Source organism: Dryas octopetala, chromosome 5 (genome assembly GCF_963921425.1).
Source record: "Dryas octopetala chromosome 5, drDryOcto1.1, whole genome shotgun sequence".
NCBI lineage: Eukaryota > Viridiplantae > Streptophyta > Magnoliopsida > Rosales > Rosaceae > Dryas > Dryas octopetala.
In genome coordinates, this window is record NC_141370.1 from 15387738 (window position 1) to 15404188 (window position 16451).

The following is a 16451-nucleotide window of genomic DNA, read 5'->3' on the forward strand; positions in this document are numbered from 1 at the left end:
TTGCTCACCCGTACGTGTCTGTATAAAAGTATCAGAGAAGTTCTATAGACAGATGTCACAGATCTCTTAATTCGTACGTGTGTGTATATATACCCGTACGTGTGGATAATTTTAACACATTATGACTTACTCGGCATTGTATGTATGTATGTATTTATATATATATATAGAGCTCGATCTTCAAATGAGATACACCTCATGTTGGACCCTCATGTTAGTCATAATGAGGCATGTCATTTATGGAGTTTACTCCGCATTGTAATTCGATGATTAATATTAGAGCCGTTTATTTTGCTAAGTCTCTATTCCAAGATTATCCATGCAAAACATTAAATAAATAAAAAATTGTTTTAACTATTTAATTTATTTTGTTATCATTTAAAGTATTTATGAAACTATATTCGGCTATAACTCACCACTTGCTAAATTTCCATAAGTGAAAAAGTATATATACGTAAGAAAAATTTATGTGTAACAGGAGTATACACTTTAATCTCACAAAATCTCCTCACATAATAGTCATTTAACACTTTACTGTGAGAATATGGAGATTACCTGTTAGGTTGTTACACAAAAGTTTTTCTCACTACAAGCATATGAGTTTTATCTTTCACTTTTTTCTTATGTAAACTAGAACTTTGATAGTCTTTTTAGGGGTGGTTGATGTATGCAAACTCCGCATTTATCTCATTTTAGAACCGTTGATGCATGCGAACTTCTATCAACGGTTAATCACCCACGCACAAATAGAAAATTATGTACCGTTATTGAATGCAGGTCCCACGCCCATCAACGATTGTTAGTGGACATGGTTCCATATGGCAATTCGACAAAAGGAATTATCGATTTCGTCACTAGTGTGTGACAGTGGCCTCCACCTTTTGATATATGATCTGACATTTCTTTTTATTTGGATACATAAGATCTGACTTTTCATCTCCATAATACAATCTACAATAAGGGAATAAATATGCACACAATCAAAAATTTGGAAGTGATAATTCTGTGAAATTTACATTTTGATGCCTGACACTGACTTTACACAAAGGGCAGGTTACAGGATCTCGACCTTACTGGCAGAGCATCTACAAACCTTTTAAATAAGAAGCTATTTTTTCGATTCTAAAAAGAATGACTCATAAATCATAATACGGAGTACAATTGTCTTTTTCTCTTCAATGGGGCCCCTGAGGCAAGTAGAAGCAGGACAACAGCTTTGAGAGAAAACTCGCAGTACCTTCAAGTTTCACAAACTAATGGGCAATTAGATGGGATCTTTGAACTGCATTGTACATTTATACTATAAATTAGGGGGAGCTGACCGAAAATTTCTACTTTCTTCCAACGTAAGCTCCCAACTTAGACAAATCTGGAATCCAAAATGATAGTTCGGAAGACCCAGTTGCAAACATGAGGCTTCCTGGAGCCCATTTGATGACGGGAGGTTCACTTTCACTGCTAATCCAACTTGTGACCTGGATAGGTTACAAACATTAATTCCCAAAGTTAAAGCATAAAGTGCACACACACACTGTTTATAAAAATAGGAACAAAGAATTACGAATGAATGAAAGAAGGAAGAAAATTATTAGTTATCATACTTCCTTCCCGCCCCGAACACTCCAGGCATATACACTACCATCACCTGAACCTGCCAAAAGTTTAGAAACCAAGAAATCACTTGCTTGCCATTCCAGTAATCAGGCGGATGGGAGTTAAGGGCATTGCTGGGGGAAACAGGTGTTTGCAGGGAAGTCTACTAAGAAGATATATGCATGAAAGTGAAACCACAGAATTTGAGAAATTATTCATTCGAAGAAGCATGTCATATAGTCATTAACAGCAATCAACAAGATGGTGTCCCAGAGCTTCCTCACGTGACATAAGAAATCATAAATGACCATAATTTGGGAACTTTATATCCACTGAGCATAGGCATATATAGTTTAAGACAAAAAATGAAACAGGAGACATGCATACCTGACATAACAAACATCCCCTCTGGACTAAAAGAAGCCTCTAATGTTGAATTGCTTGAGACTGGCTTTACATTATACGTGGATAACTAAACAAAAATGACAATAAAACCATATTAGACAGGCTAAATCATGTAAAGGCTATCAATTTAAGATCACCAGAGTTGATGCAAAGCAAAATTTTCAAATGAAAAATGAGTTGTTGGAGGAAAAATAACTTACAAGCGTGCCACGGAATGAATCAAGTACATGAATATGTCCATCTGTAGTTGTTAAAAGCATAAGTCTACCATCATTACTGAACTTTACAACATTTGCATCGGACGTATCTCCCCCAACAGAAAATATATCAAAAGGACCCTAAGAAGATTTAGATGACCAGGTCAGCCATGAATCATGATTAAATTGTTAAATGCAGATGAAACTATCTACACAGATGCCAACCTTCTCTATCCTCATATAGTCATATGTGGTCAAACATAAACAACTAAGTCACTGACCTTTTCATACTTGCGGGCATCAAACATTCTTATGTATCCACCAAAGGCAATTGCAAAAACTAGCCCTTGATCATCATAAGCTGTGGCAGGCCTTCCTTGTACACGTAAAAGACCCTAGAATATGAATTAAATTTAGAAATCATTTGAAGAAATAAATGTAATATAAGAAAGCACACCCAATACCATATGCCAAGGCCTCTACCTGGCACTTCTCGGCTCGCTGATCCCAAAGCAGAACAGTTCTATCAAGAGAACCGGAGATGAAGCAGTCTTTGCGAGAACACAAGCTAAGTGAGACAACCCTATAAAGAAATACAACACACATTTATCCAATTATACATATAAGCTCAGTACAAAGAAGTACTTGTTGCAGAAACATATGGCAATCATTTCAGAAACCAAACCTGTCATGGTGGCCTTTGAAATAGCGCAAGTACTTGTTGTCATGCAATGAGAGAAGCCTCAGGGATTCTGAATGAATCATTCATATAAATAACTGATTCTAAGTAAACCCAACAAGAGACCAACAGAAATATCACACATGGTAGTTGAGGAAAAGTGTAAGCATACCATCCCAGCCATTTTTTGAAGAGTATATAACAGTGGTAGGATGGGAAGTAAAGCAAACCAAATCAACCCCATACTTTTTGCTGTTGATAGTCTTCAAGCACCTGGCATTACAACAAACGCATCTCTTAGAAATCACAGAAAAGAAAGAGGGTATTGCATTTTGCAAGACATTGGTTTTCGCCTTACGTTGCAGTGGAGACATCGTATAGGCGAATGGACTCGTCGTCACTAGCAGTCACTACATAACTCGAAGCCTTGTGAAAGTCCAAAGAGCTTATTCTACCATTCTGGGCATGCATAGATAATTATTCAGAATTCAAACACACAAACCTTGAAGATGGTGGTGTTTTGTAAACGAACTAAAATTCTACCATTCTGAGCATAAATAACTATTCAGAATTCATACACACAGAACTAAACAATCAGAAACAGAGAGAGAGAAAGTAATTACGTAGTCTCTGAACGCCAAACCCACTTCCATGCTTTGAAGAATTTCCTCGGTCAGCTCCAAAGAGACCTTATCTTCTCTTTCGGATCCCCCTTTTGCAGCCAAAATAATAAAATAAAAATCATTAATTTTCTACTAATTGACAGCAAATCTATGGCTAAAATATGAAATTTTTGCATACCAGCCATTTGAGAATCGTTTAATTTGCTTATCGCTCTAATCTCATATCGGGAAGTAGAAAATTTTCAGTGAACCCCTCCTCCGCTGCTAGCCAGCGTCTTCAACCTCTGGATTTGTAAGGGAAACAGACACAGGGTCGTTTTTAGTTTTCTTAAACCCCAACTTTGGTATTGGGTGGGCTTTGGGCCGGGCCGGATTCTCCTAAATCATTGGTCTAACGACTCTAACCGACAAGAGGTTGGCTCATGACTCATGACGAAAGATGTTAATGGGCCGAGAAATTGAGCCTGTTTGGCTTTTGATATCTTGGGTTGGATTCAGTTGAAGCTAAAGGAAAGGAGGAGGGCCGAAGTCGAGCTCAATAGGTATTGGGTTGGCCTTCGGGTAATCTAAGCCCAATTTCTTCGACTCATTCCAATGTTTAGAAATGCAAGAATGAACATTTTAAAGTAAAGGCTTTTTTATATGTTATCCACCTAGATTATGACCTCGTTTGTACTTCATCATCCAATTTAAAAATTGAATCAATCTGCCACTTGAATTTAAAAAAATTTACAATATCACCCATTCATCCAATTTCGTCAACTTTTCTGTTATTTTTCAGAGATTTTTTCATTATTCTAAACCTAATCCTCATTTCCACCGCCACCACTAATCTCCAGCCATCCTAATCTCTCTCTCTCTCTCTCTCTCTCTCTCTCTCTCTCTTTCCCTCTCCTATCAAAATTGATGACAACAGTAATATAGAACCCAGATAAGGGTTTAGATCCGAACTCAAAATCTAGTCCCATAAGATGAGACTGTTGGAGGAAAGCTTCTTGGATCCATGACGTTTCCAAAAAAAAAAAAAAAAGGGTTTGATGTGGAGATAGAAATGAGGAGAGAGAAAGAGAGAGAGAAAGTTGGGAGAAAGACGGAGGAGAGGTTGGGGTGGCTAGAGATTTGTGGTGGCAGTGGAGATGGGGATTAGGCTTGGAATAACGAAAAAACCTTTGAAAATGATGGAATTGGATGAAGGCGTGACACTGAAATTTTTTTTAAATATATGTGGCAGATTGATTCAATTTTTAATTTGGGTGGTGAAGTGCAAATAAGATCATAATCCATGTGGGTGACTTGTAATAAAGCCTAAATTCAATAATTTTAAAGTTCATTTTACAACTCTTAATAATAAATAAACTAACCTAAAATATTGTAATGACAAATACGTCCACTTTTTGACAAATAAACCTGTGTGTTTTAATGTCGAGCGCTTGCCACCCTACCGAGTGCTCGACATGCTTTTTTTTGTTTGAAACTGGACATATTGCCACTGTCGAACAGTAGCAATTAGTAACAATCATTTTTATGTTATAACGTAGATGGATGTGACTCTATAAGCTTGAATCTTGTGTTTTATGTTGATTTTATTAGTTTTTAACATGCTTATGTAAGAAAATACATAAGGTATATTTATAAGTAGCATTTTTATGTAGTTTGAAATAGCCACTATTGAACAGTTGCAATTGTCGAGCACTCGATGAACAATGTCGAGCGCTCAGCTTGTTAAAGTGAATCGGTCTGTACCGTATTTTTGCGAGTGGGTCATTTTATCATGGGCCTTTAAGTTTTGGACTTAAAAAAAATCCAACATTTTATTAGGACATCAACAAAATTTTACTACTTGGAATCGAAATTCTAAACTCATAATGATGGATTTCTAAAAATAAATTGTGTTTGTGTCCTAATAAAAACACTTTTATTTTCTTTTTTTATTTAGAAGGAGGGGGACAAATTCTACGACCCTTTCCAATTGAATTAATTACCCCAACAACTACTCTTGTATTTTCTAAACAGAAAACTAACGTAGGATTTGAACCAAACACAAGTTTAGGATTCTTAAAATTCAACCCAGCGAAACAATTTCAAATTATTAGAGGTTAATGCTCAACTTGTTATGAGCTCCATACTTGTAAATTAAAGACTATTTATAATGGGTGAGTCTATTATGACCCATCCAAGACACTAAATTGACATCTCTCTCTCTCTCTTTTCACACTTTCTCTATTTTCGGGTCTTTCTAACTAGATGAAAATGGAGAGGCTGGCGGCCTTATTGACCTTTCTTTGGGAAATGACTCAAGAGAGAGAGACGAGGAATGAGAGAAATAGAGAATCTTTGGTTTATAATTTCGATAAAAAAAAAATAAAAATTATTGATCGAGAAGGTTAAAATGGGGGAAAATACTAGGGTAAATTTATTAAATAACCCCTTTTTAATATAGAATAAACTTTTTTGACCATTCATTCTTAAAACTTACTTTTCTAACCCTTTTACCTGTGAAATGTCGAATTTACTCTCGCAATAAAAAGCTCGACCTTATGTAGACCACACATTCCACAACGTACTAGAGCAGAAATTCAACCATTTTCTTCTCCTCTTCCGGCGACCGCGCATTCCATAACTAAATCAGAAAATGAAGAAGAAGATAAAGGTTGAAGAAGACAAGGAGGAGCAAGAAGAGGTTGTTCAAGTTCAAGGACGTTATAGGTTTTCAAATCTAGACGACAATCTTTTTCCATGGTAAAACAACCCACCACCACCATCTCAACAAATTCAACCCACCACCATCCTCCACCTCCCCCACTGACTTCTCACCTTTGTTTCTCTTTATCTCTCTCTACCCTTCCTTCCCAACCAACTAGAGAAAACACCAAGATTTGGGAAGAAATATGTTTTTTTTTTTTAAGATTTGGGTTGGGAGAGAAAGGGAGAGAAATAGAGAGAGGAGATGATGAGTCGCTGGCCGGTGAGGGAGGTGGGGCCAGCAAGTGGGGTGGGGAGGGGAGGGTTTGGGTTGTCGGCGACTTTCGCCGTCCATGGTTACTGCTGCAGAAAGAAGGTGAAGGAGAAACAACTTGTGGATTTTTTGGTCGAATGTGTGGTCTACATATGATATATATAAAGGGAATTTTGGTCTGAAAAAATGTAAAAGTTTCGAGACGTAAGTTTTGGAGGGTGAGGGTCAAAAAAATTTATTATATATTAAAAGAGGTTGTTTAATACAATTACCCAAAATACTGTAAATAAGACAAATTATGAATCTGAAATTCCCTTTAAATGCATATCAATTTACAATATATTTCACTCCTAATAAGAACGCCAACAAATTCACCCTCTCTTTAAAATCTAAACAGGAAAAAAAAATGGCATAAACTGAATAATTATACTCTCACAATTCACAAACCCAAGATCATTAACAACAATTCCATTAATTAATATGTCACATAACTAGCACCGGTATGACCACCTCATGGTCCGCCGTGGCATCAACAGAGCTACTAGCACTAGCGGAGGAGCCCCGGTTGAGGTCGTGGTCGTCCGGCGACGCCTTTTTCTTGATGAACTCGATGCAGTCAGCGACGGCCTCGCTGTGGTGAGAGTTATTTGGGCAGTAATATCGCTGCACATGATCTTTAGATCCGGCGCCATGGTTATTTGTGGTCTTATTGGAAACAGCAGACAACATGATGAAGCGCAGAACAGCCTCGCGAAAACGCTCGAGCAGTGTCATGGGCGATAGAGCGGCTTTGGTTTTGTTGGTGCAGGAGTTGTTGCTAATTCTCAGCCTGGGGATGCATAAGTACTGGGTTTTCATCATTTTCTTGCTTGGGCTTCCTCTGGGGTTCTGCATCTTATAATTATTCAGTTGTGGTCGTTGAAACATGAGACGTCTATGAGAGAGAGAGAGAGGAGGAGGGTGTGGGTTGAGTATTTATATGGGAATCTATTTGCATGGGACATTGGGACAAGTAGTACTCCATTCATTTATACCAATGTTTCTGTTTGCTTTTTGGTTGGTTTGATTTTAGTTATGGTAGAGTGAGAGCATATGGCTGGCTACACCATGTGCCTAGCTAGTGTGCAATTAATTAAATACTGTCTACAATTTAACTACCCAAGTCCAAAACACAATTTAATCGATCGGCCCCAATAATAAAACTATGATGTGTGTACGTAGAGTTTTCATTACAAAATGCCTTGGTGCAAATAGTACAAATAGAAACATCAAATTTTAGTATTAATTTCATCCACACGAACTCATAATTTGTATCGAATTATACAGTCTGAATAACTATATGCACCAAAACACACATGAACATTGATCAGAACATATTCATTGACTGCAATCAGTCCCTTATCCTTTTTTTTAACTGATGAAAAAGTCTTTCGGTCATTTCATCAAACATCTTCTTCTTTTTGAAAAAAAAAATCAAGAACAGTACTTGGGTCAAATTGTAATTACAAGTCGCCGGCTGATGATCATGTAGCTAACTGATGAAGTAGAGTAGACTTCATAGCTATGCATGCATGTTACTTTTATGATCAAAATTTTGTCTTTATCATTGGTATGCTTCACATGGCTGCATGTGCATGGTTGCATAATTTTAACCGATTAAACTAACAATTTATGGTGTCAAACTGTCAACCACACACACCTGTATTCTATTAAGACTGTTCAATTCCGCCGACTTACCGGCCCAGGAAAAAAAGAAGGAACATCCTATTTTAAAATCATGTCTAATCAAAACGACCCCAATTGTATTTCTTCCACAAATTTCTGGGTACAGAGGATAAACAAATAAACAATGAGGTATGTGAGGGATGGAGCAAATTAACTTTATGCTACGTGGGGGTCAAATCTCTCTGCCATTCCACCATGCTTGCAATTGGATTTGCTGTCGGTCTGTTTGTTTGAAAGCTAGCTTTGTACCCTTGTATTGAGGGAGTTGCTGCGTTGACTATAGGGTCCAATAGGAATTAATGTCACTTGTGAGTTAGTGATCGACTTGTGTGATGAATGATCATAACCATATATATATCCACTTGCCACTAAAAGATGAAAAGGAAAAAATAGCAAAGAGTACAAGTCTTCACTAATACAGAAAGCAAATACAAGATTTAAATGTGGAATCAATGTAGGATGTGAGATATCGTTCAAACACTTTATGGTTCAATATTTGCATTTGCATTAATGTAATGTAAGAATCTTTAAATGCTTATAGTACAATATTTAGTACAATATTTGTATATGTATCTTACATTACTTATGTATTCTCATCCCGTATTAGAGATTTCTTGACAAAAATTACTATTTATATATGTATATTGCTATAAACATCTATATATATATATATATAATTTTTTAGATCTTATACAATGAATTAGTGTTTCATTTGTTCATATTTTGAACTATTTTAATTTTAATTTAATGTTAGCAAGTAAGATACAATCATATATGTTATTTGCCACATCTCATTTGGTAAGTAAATTTTGAGACATGTTTTGTTGACCCTAGTATTAAGGTTACTAACCAAATTGCTAATTACATCTCTCACAAGGGATGGGATCTAGTGGGACTTAATGGGAGAGAGAGATGTGCTGAACAGAATGATTAATAAACATGGTATGTATTTTGGTTTTTATCATTAGAATAAACATAGTATGTACTATGTATGAAAACCAAAAAAGAAAAGAAAAAAGGGTGCACACAAATACACAATCCTTTCGAATAGGGACTTGATTACAACTAATTTACAGTACACACAATGCAGGCCCAAAAAAAAAAAAACAGTACACACAATGCTTTTAAGGCCCGTATTATAACCCAATAGTTTTGTGGCCCGTTTAGGCCCAAACCCTTCGTACAAATCTACAAAATTGAGGCAATTTCCTTTATTTCCTAGAAAATGAGAAAAAAGAACGAAGGAAATATTGGTATCCAAATAAAAAGTAGTATTGCTAATGCTTACATTTGCTTAATATTTTGCGTAGTCTGCTGAAAGAGATCCTCATGCCTTTGGAGAACCACCTTCTTGAATGGCCTTGTTTTTGGACAAAAGCCACCCAAATAGAGGCATTAATGGCTTCTTTTTGGTCTTTTTCACAGAAGGGTCTCTGAGTCTCTCTTGCAATATTTTTTCTTTGTTAACAATAACTTGAGCCAAAGAAGGAGGACTTGCAAATTTCACATATCTCTTCTTCTGCATCAATTCCTCTACATCTTGGTTTAGCACTGTCTTAGTTTCATACTTGGTGTCATTCTCAATGAATTTGAGGTCTTCAATCTCAGGATCAACTGGGTGCTTCTGAAACTCTCTTGCCTTCAAGTACTTGTGCAGCTCTTTCTTTGCATGGTCAAGATCTTCTCTGAGAGACTTTATGCAGTGGGCCATTAACTTGTTTTCTTCTCCTGCTTTCTGCAAACTTTTCTTTGTTTCTTCAAGTTCAGCTGTTAGGACTCCAATTTTGGATTGAGCATTTCCAATATTCTCACTTGCTCCAGCCCCAATCTAACAGAGAAATTGTATTCCAGATGGTATTATGTGTCTATCATTCATATGCATTAATTAGGACATGAGTATGGACAAAATAAGTAAATTCCTAATGGGGTTCTCTTTGGCATAAATTCTTAATGAATTATTATTCACATTAAGTCCAAGATGTATGAATGACTATTTATATATATGCAGATATTGAGAAGTTGTTGCACTCATTTCATTAGGCATGTTGTGAAACAGAGTTAGAGGGCAAAAGACTTCTCTATATATGTAGCATTGGACTTAAGAATGCCTTTACCAAATCAATGTATTTGCATGCCTATGTGATAAACATGATCATCATACAAATGGTTATAAGGAAAAGTGGGATAATTTTAGACACATAAAATGAGACAACTATAGAGAGAATTAGTAACCTCTTTGAGCTTGTTGGCATAGATTTCTCCCACTAAAACTCTTTCCCCAAACAACAAAACTGCTTCCTTGACCGACCTGAAAGGCGCCCTGGTGTCAATCTCCGCGTGCCCCATCACCACCAATCTACCCTCTTCACCGTTCATCGTTGCTTATAACACAAAACAGTACTGCCAATGCTGCCACCTCTGGAACTAATAGGTCGACAAAGAAAGATGGCAATGAATATGTAGTCGAATGAGTGAAGTTGAAGGTCCTTTTAATACAAATTTGAAGACAAGGGAAGCTACATGGAGGTCGTTGCTGTTACAAATGGGGATGGGTGGACTGGTGTGCTTTTAGCTTATTACTTAAAGGAAGTTAAGAAATTATCATGGGGTTTGTTTTCTTCGCGTTTACTACACTGGAATTTTGTTAAGTGAAGTTGACAAGGGTGGTTGGCCCATCTTAATTCTGTTGCTGCTAATATGAAAAGCACTTTCACCCTTGATTAAGACCTCCATCATCTTAGTGTCTACATACACAGACACCAAAGTTTCTACTATGCAACTTTGTTTTGTTTTGTTTTTTTTTCCTTTTGGTCGAAATAGCAATGCATTCAAAGTTTAAAACAGGCCAAAATGTATATAAAATACAAAGCTAGAGCCCAAAGGCTCGCAACAGAAACAAAAACAAAAAACTTAACAATAGTCCACACAAGCAAGCCCAACAAAACAAAAGCTGATAACAAAGTTATCAAGTAAGGGTTTTGCTAAGGAATTTGGATTCTCTCATTTACTATTCTTGACTTTTAATCTAAACTGTTCAAGAGAAATCCAAAGGTCCTTCTAGCTTCCTTAGAGTTTAGTAGTAAAATCCGATCCTTGATTTTGAATGGAACACTTGGATAAAAATTAAAAAATAAAGTTAAGAGAATCTAGATCCGATTCCAAAATGAGCTCCATGCCAGTGATCTATTTTGTGAAGTTGATAAGAAGAATCTGATAAGAAATTGAAAGAAGAGTTATAAATAAGTAATATCAATTATGAACCATCATATTTGTCAAATGAGCTATACATTCCTAGTTAGTGTAAAGGAACAAAGTCAACTATGTGATTCTGATTCCCTAGATTATAGGATCGTGATTGCTCTGTATTTATTTGTTTCCTAGAATAGTTCTCTAAGGGTTGTATATAAACCTCTTATACGCTGCATATTAATAATAGAAAAAGATATATTTCACCCAAATTGAGATGGTATCAGAGCAGTCGATCATGACTGTCTCTTGACCTACCCTAGCACGCTTCCGCAGCCGCCATACCACCATACAAACCCAGTCCAGAACCTCGCATCACCATCAGTTGCGTCGCAACATCGCTTGCGTCGCTCACAGCCCACAAACCAGAGATCCTTCATTGAGCCATCATCATGGTGAGTGAAGACGACCTCAACGCTCTCAAGTCAGCCCAATCCTCAGGTGATGGTGAATCAAATGCAACTACCCAGATCGTTGCCATTCAAGGAGACAATTCCAACTTCTCAACTGGAATCAAATTGGATGAACATAATTATTCTCTATGGCATCAAGTCATAGAGATGAAGATTGCTGGACGAGAAAAACATGGTCACTTGACAGGTGATATGACCCAACCTGCAACCACAGACTCGACATACAACAAATGGTGTGCGTCGGATTGCCAAGTCAAGAGTTGGTTATTCGATGCCATGCAACCCAACCAAATGAAACGATTTATTCGTTATGACACAGCCAAGCAAGTCTAGGATGCAATCAAGAAAACATATTCTGACAGTTCCGATGAGGCAAAGATTTATGATCTACATAGAAGGTCATTCTCGATGAAACAGAATGGAGCATTTGTTGCCAATTTCTACAGTGGGCTCACTGAGATCTTTCAAGAACTTGATCAATTATGTCCAAGCAACATGCAGAATCCAGTAGACATTGAAGCTAGGCGCAAGGAGATTGACCGTCTCCGAGTTTATATCTTTCTTGCAGGTTTGGATAATAACTTTGATCAAATTCGAGGAGAGATTTTGAGGATGGAGCCTAAACCTGAACTTGAGGCAACTTATGCATATATCAAAAGAGAGAGTAACAGACAGGGAACCATGTCTGAAGCCAGTGTCACATCCGAAGCCACAGCCTTGGTTGCTGCAAAATCCAAGCAGTCTCGGTCATTTACCCAGAACACCGACTCTACACGTAACCGACCCCCAATGAAGTGTACCAAATGTGGTTTAGAAAACCATACAATTAAGGGTTGTTATGAAATCATTGGCTATCCAGAAGGATGGGTTCACAAAGGGCGAAAGAAGGATTCGAGCAGAGTCTCATTTGCATCATCTGAGTCCTCCCAGGATATCACATCAGGTACATCCGGCTCTAAGGCCTTGGCCACCTCAGGTACTTTCTCTTGCACACCTTCACTTACTTGTAATAGATCATGAGTTATTGACACTGGTGCCACTGATCACATGACATCTAGTTTTACTGGGTTGCACTCTACCAAACCGTCAAGCCAAACACATGTTACTAATGCCAATGGAACTACCTCCGCAGTTCTAGGAGAAGGGTCCATATCTCTTACATCATCATTAAGTCTAGACCACGTCTTAGTTGTCCATTCACTTGACTATGATTTGTTGTCTGTTCCTCAAATCATTGATTATCTTAATTGTACTGTGTGTTTTTGGCCATTGTATTGTCTTTTTCAGGATCTTCTCACCAGGGCCGTGATTGGATGTGGTACTAGGAGGGGAAAGGTGTATTATCTGGACCTGACCGAAGACTGCAATAAGAAATTGAGTCAAGCACATCATGTGAGTGGGGACGAGTCTGTCAGGATGAAGAAGATCTGGTTGTGGCATAGACGATTAGGGCATGCTTCTTTTGGTTATCTGAAACAGTTATTTCCGGAGTTGTTTTCCCAGTTTGCTGAATCAGACTTTCATTGTGAAACTTGCATTTTGGCGAAAAGTCATCGAATTTCTTACCCATTAAGATTAAATAAAAGTTCTATGCCTTTCATGCTTGTCCATTCTGATGTGTGGGGACCATCAAGAGTTTCTACCATTAGTGGTTTTAAGTGGTTTGTAACATTTATAGATGATTGCACCAGGATGACCTGAGTTTTTCCCATGAAACAGAAAAGTGAAGTCACAGCTAAATTCAAGAATTTTCATCGATATGTTACTACTCAATTTGATAGAAAAATCACAACACTTAGGTCTGACAATGGAGGAGAGTACATCAACAATGACCTACAGACTTTTTTGAGTGAGAATGGTATTGTTCATCAAACCACATGTGCCTATATATCACAACAAAATGGGGTAGCAGAACGCAAGAATCGTCATCTCCTGGAAGTTGTTCGTGCCTCTTTATTTGAGGCCCATATGCCACATCATTTTTGGGGGGAGGCTCTTTGTTCTGCTGCTTACCTCATTAATCGCACACCATCCAGTACTCTTCAATATCAAACTCCATTCCAGACATTGACCACTCTCATCACCATGCCGTCCACACCAAATCTAGAACCACGTGTCTTTGGTTGCATGGCCTATGTTCAGGTATATCCACACCAGCGTGGCAAGCTTGATCCGTGTGCACTACGATGTGTCTTTGTAGGGTATGCTGACACTAAGAAAGGTTACAAGTGTTTCCATCCCCCTACTCAGACCTTGCATATTACTGCTGATGTTACTTTTCATGAGAGTGAGTTCTATTACTCAGGGGGAGAGTCTGAGCATCTCCTGCAGGAGGAAAGCTCTATCTTTTTAGAAGATACTCAGAATAAGATCATCTTAATTCCACAGAATGTGTCAGAGCAGCCTCAGAAAATACCTGAGGATGTAGTGACTACTGACTCACCAGCTGCAGTGGTGCAACAAGAGCAAGAGCCACAAGATCTGGAGACTCCAGATAATGCTTCGGAGACTCCTCCTACAGTACTATTACTACTCATCCAATCAGGACCTGGCCTTGAAGATCTTCCACAGGTAACTGAACACTCAAACTCAAACACTTACATTTTACCTGAGTCGAGTCACACATGAAACATAGGTTATCAGTTACCTCCTCGTACAACTAGAGGGATCCCTAAACAACAGTATGACCCTGATCCTACATCAAAGGTTAAATACCCTATTGCTAATCATGTGTCTCTACATAGGCTGTCCCCGTCATGTGCATCATTTGTATGTCAATTATCCACTGTATCTATTCCAAGTAATGTGCAGGAAACTCTGAAAGACCCCAAGTGGACTCAAGCAATGAATGAAGAAATGAGAGCCCTCCAAAAGAATTTCACTTGGGAGATGACTACCCTTCCTAAAGGGAAGAGAACAGTGGGTTGCAGATGGATATATACGGTAAAGTTCAAAGCAGACGGCACCATTGAAAGATACAAAGCAAGACTAGTGGCGAAAGGTTACACTCAGACTTATGGAATTGACTATGGGGAGACCTTTGCTCCTGTAGCCAAGATCAACACAATTCGGGTGCTCCTTTCTCTAGCAGCAAACCTGGATTGGCCATTACACCAGTTTGATGTTAAAAATGCATTCCTGCATGGAGACCTAGAAGAAGAAGTCTATATGGATCCCCCTCCAGGATGCAAGATGGGGTCCAGTCAGAGCAATATGGTGTGTAAACTGAGAAAGTCTCTTTATGGATTGAAGCAATCACCTAGAGCATGGTTTGGAAGGTTCAGCAAATCAATGAAGAATTTCGGTTACAAGCAAAGTAACTCAGATCATACTCTTTTCTTGAAACATAGGAAAGGTAAGGTCACTGCCCTTATTGTGTATGTTGATGACATAGTGGTTACAGGGAATGACCCGGAAGAAAAGGCAGCATTGCAACGTTATTTAGCCAGTGAGTTTGAGATGAAAGATCTCGGTGCTTTGAAGTATTTTTTGGGTATTGAAGTGGCTCGTTCAAAACAAGGAATATTTCTATCACAACGGAAATATACCCTTGACATTTTGACTGAAACTGGAAAGTTAGCTTGTCAACCAGCAGATACTCCAATGGAGGAGAATCATAAACTTGGTGAGTATCCTGACCAGGTACCTACCAACAAAGAAAGGTATCAACGGCTTGTTGGGAAGCTAATCTATCTATCACATACTAGACCTGATATAGCATATGCAGTGAGTGTGGTGAGCTAATTCATGCATGCACCGAGTGAAGCACACATGAATGCTGTCGATAGAATTCTGAGATACTTGAAGTCAGCTCCTGGAAAAGGATTGATGTTCTCACGCCATGGTCATCTAGATGTTGAGGGTCATACTGATGCAGACTAGGCAGGTGCTGTTACTGACAGACGATCCACATCTGGATACTTCACCTTTTTGGGAGGCAATCTGGTCACTTGGCGGAGTAAGAAACAGAAAGTGGTGTCAAGATCGAGTGCTGAAGCAGAATATAGGGGTATGGCATATGGAGTATGTGAGCTACTCTGGATTAGAAACTTGTTGAGAGATTTGGGATTCAAACCCAAACACGCCATGCAATTACATTGTGACAACAAGGCCGCTATCGACATTGCACATAATCCAGTGCAACATGATAGAACCAAGCATGTTGAAGTTGACAGACATTTCATCAAAGAGAAGCTCGAGGCTAAGATCATCGAGGTATCATTTGTTAAATCCGAAGATCAACTCGCAGATGTTCTCACCAAAGCAGTCAAAAGTAGAATTTTTTACAGCTCACTTAGCAAGTTGGGCATGGACAACATATATGTTCCAACTTGAGGGGGAGTGTCAAATGAGCTGTACATTCCTAGTTAGTGTAAAAGAACAAAGTCAACTATGTGATTCTGATTCCCTAGATTATAGGATCATGATTGCTCTGTATTTATTTGTTTCCTAGAATAGTTCTCTAAGGGCTGTATATAAACCTCTTATACGCTGCATATTAATAATAGAAATAGATATATTTCACCCAAATTGAGAATATTCATGGTTAAAGCATTCTAACGATCATGGTTAACGTACCCTTTACTAGTTTTAATCTTAATCGTAGAAAGAGAT

At 38.1% G+C, this 16451-nt stretch overlaps 2 protein-coding genes across 2 annotated transcripts; both read right to left on the reverse strand.

Annotated features, from left to right (window-relative positions):
- Window positions 1–971: 971 nt before the first annotated feature.
- Window positions 972–3790, reverse strand: LOC147284792 (Transducin/WD40 repeat-like superfamily protein). Its single transcript, XM_086244749.1, has 11 exons — window positions 3676–3790; window positions 3498–3586; window positions 3233–3333; window positions 3047–3147; window positions 2881–2947; window positions 2679–2778; window positions 2477–2590; window positions 2199–2336; window positions 1981–2065; window positions 1602–1651; window positions 972–1475 (listed from the first exon to the last, which is right to left on the reverse strand). The coding sequence occupies exons 1-11, from the start codon at window positions 3680–3682 to the stop codon at window positions 1332–1334; spliced, it is 996 nt and encodes a 331-aa protein (XP_086100875.1). The 5' UTR covers window positions 3683–3790; the 3' UTR covers window positions 972–1331.
- Window positions 3791–9341: 5551 nt separating this feature from the next.
- On the reverse strand, window positions 9342–10594 carry LOC147284793 (WEB family protein (DUF827)). The gene is made up of 2 exons (XM_086245269.1): window positions 10411–10594; window positions 9342–10006 (listed from the first exon to the last, which is right to left on the reverse strand). The coding sequence occupies exons 1-2, from the start codon at window positions 10552–10554 to the stop codon at window positions 9506–9508; spliced, it is 645 nt and encodes a 214-aa protein (XP_086101395.1). The 5' UTR covers window positions 10555–10594; the 3' UTR covers window positions 9342–9505.
- Window positions 10595–16451: the final 5857 nt, after the last annotated feature.

Excerpts from the sequence above, each read along its gene's own strand:
- LOC147284792 (XM_086244749.1), bottom strand. Across the intron at positions 2,779-2,880 it reads TTCAAAGGCCACCATGACAG|GGTTGTCTCACTTAGCTTGT; the intron begins GTTTGGTTTCTG and ends ATTTCTTTATAG. Across the intron at positions 1,652-1,980 it reads GGGGATGTTTGTTATGTCAG|GTTCAGGTGATGGTAGTGTA; the intron begins GTATGCATGTCT and ends AACTTTTGGCAG.
- LOC147284793 (XM_086245269.1), bottom strand. The coding sequence starts at position 10,554 with ATGAACGGTGAAGAGGGTAGATTGGTGGTGATGGGGCACGCGGAGATT. Across the intron at positions 10,007-10,410 it reads ATGCCAACAAGCTCAAAGAG|ATTGGGGCTGGAGCAAGTGA; the intron begins GTTACTAATTCT and ends TTTCTCTGTTAG.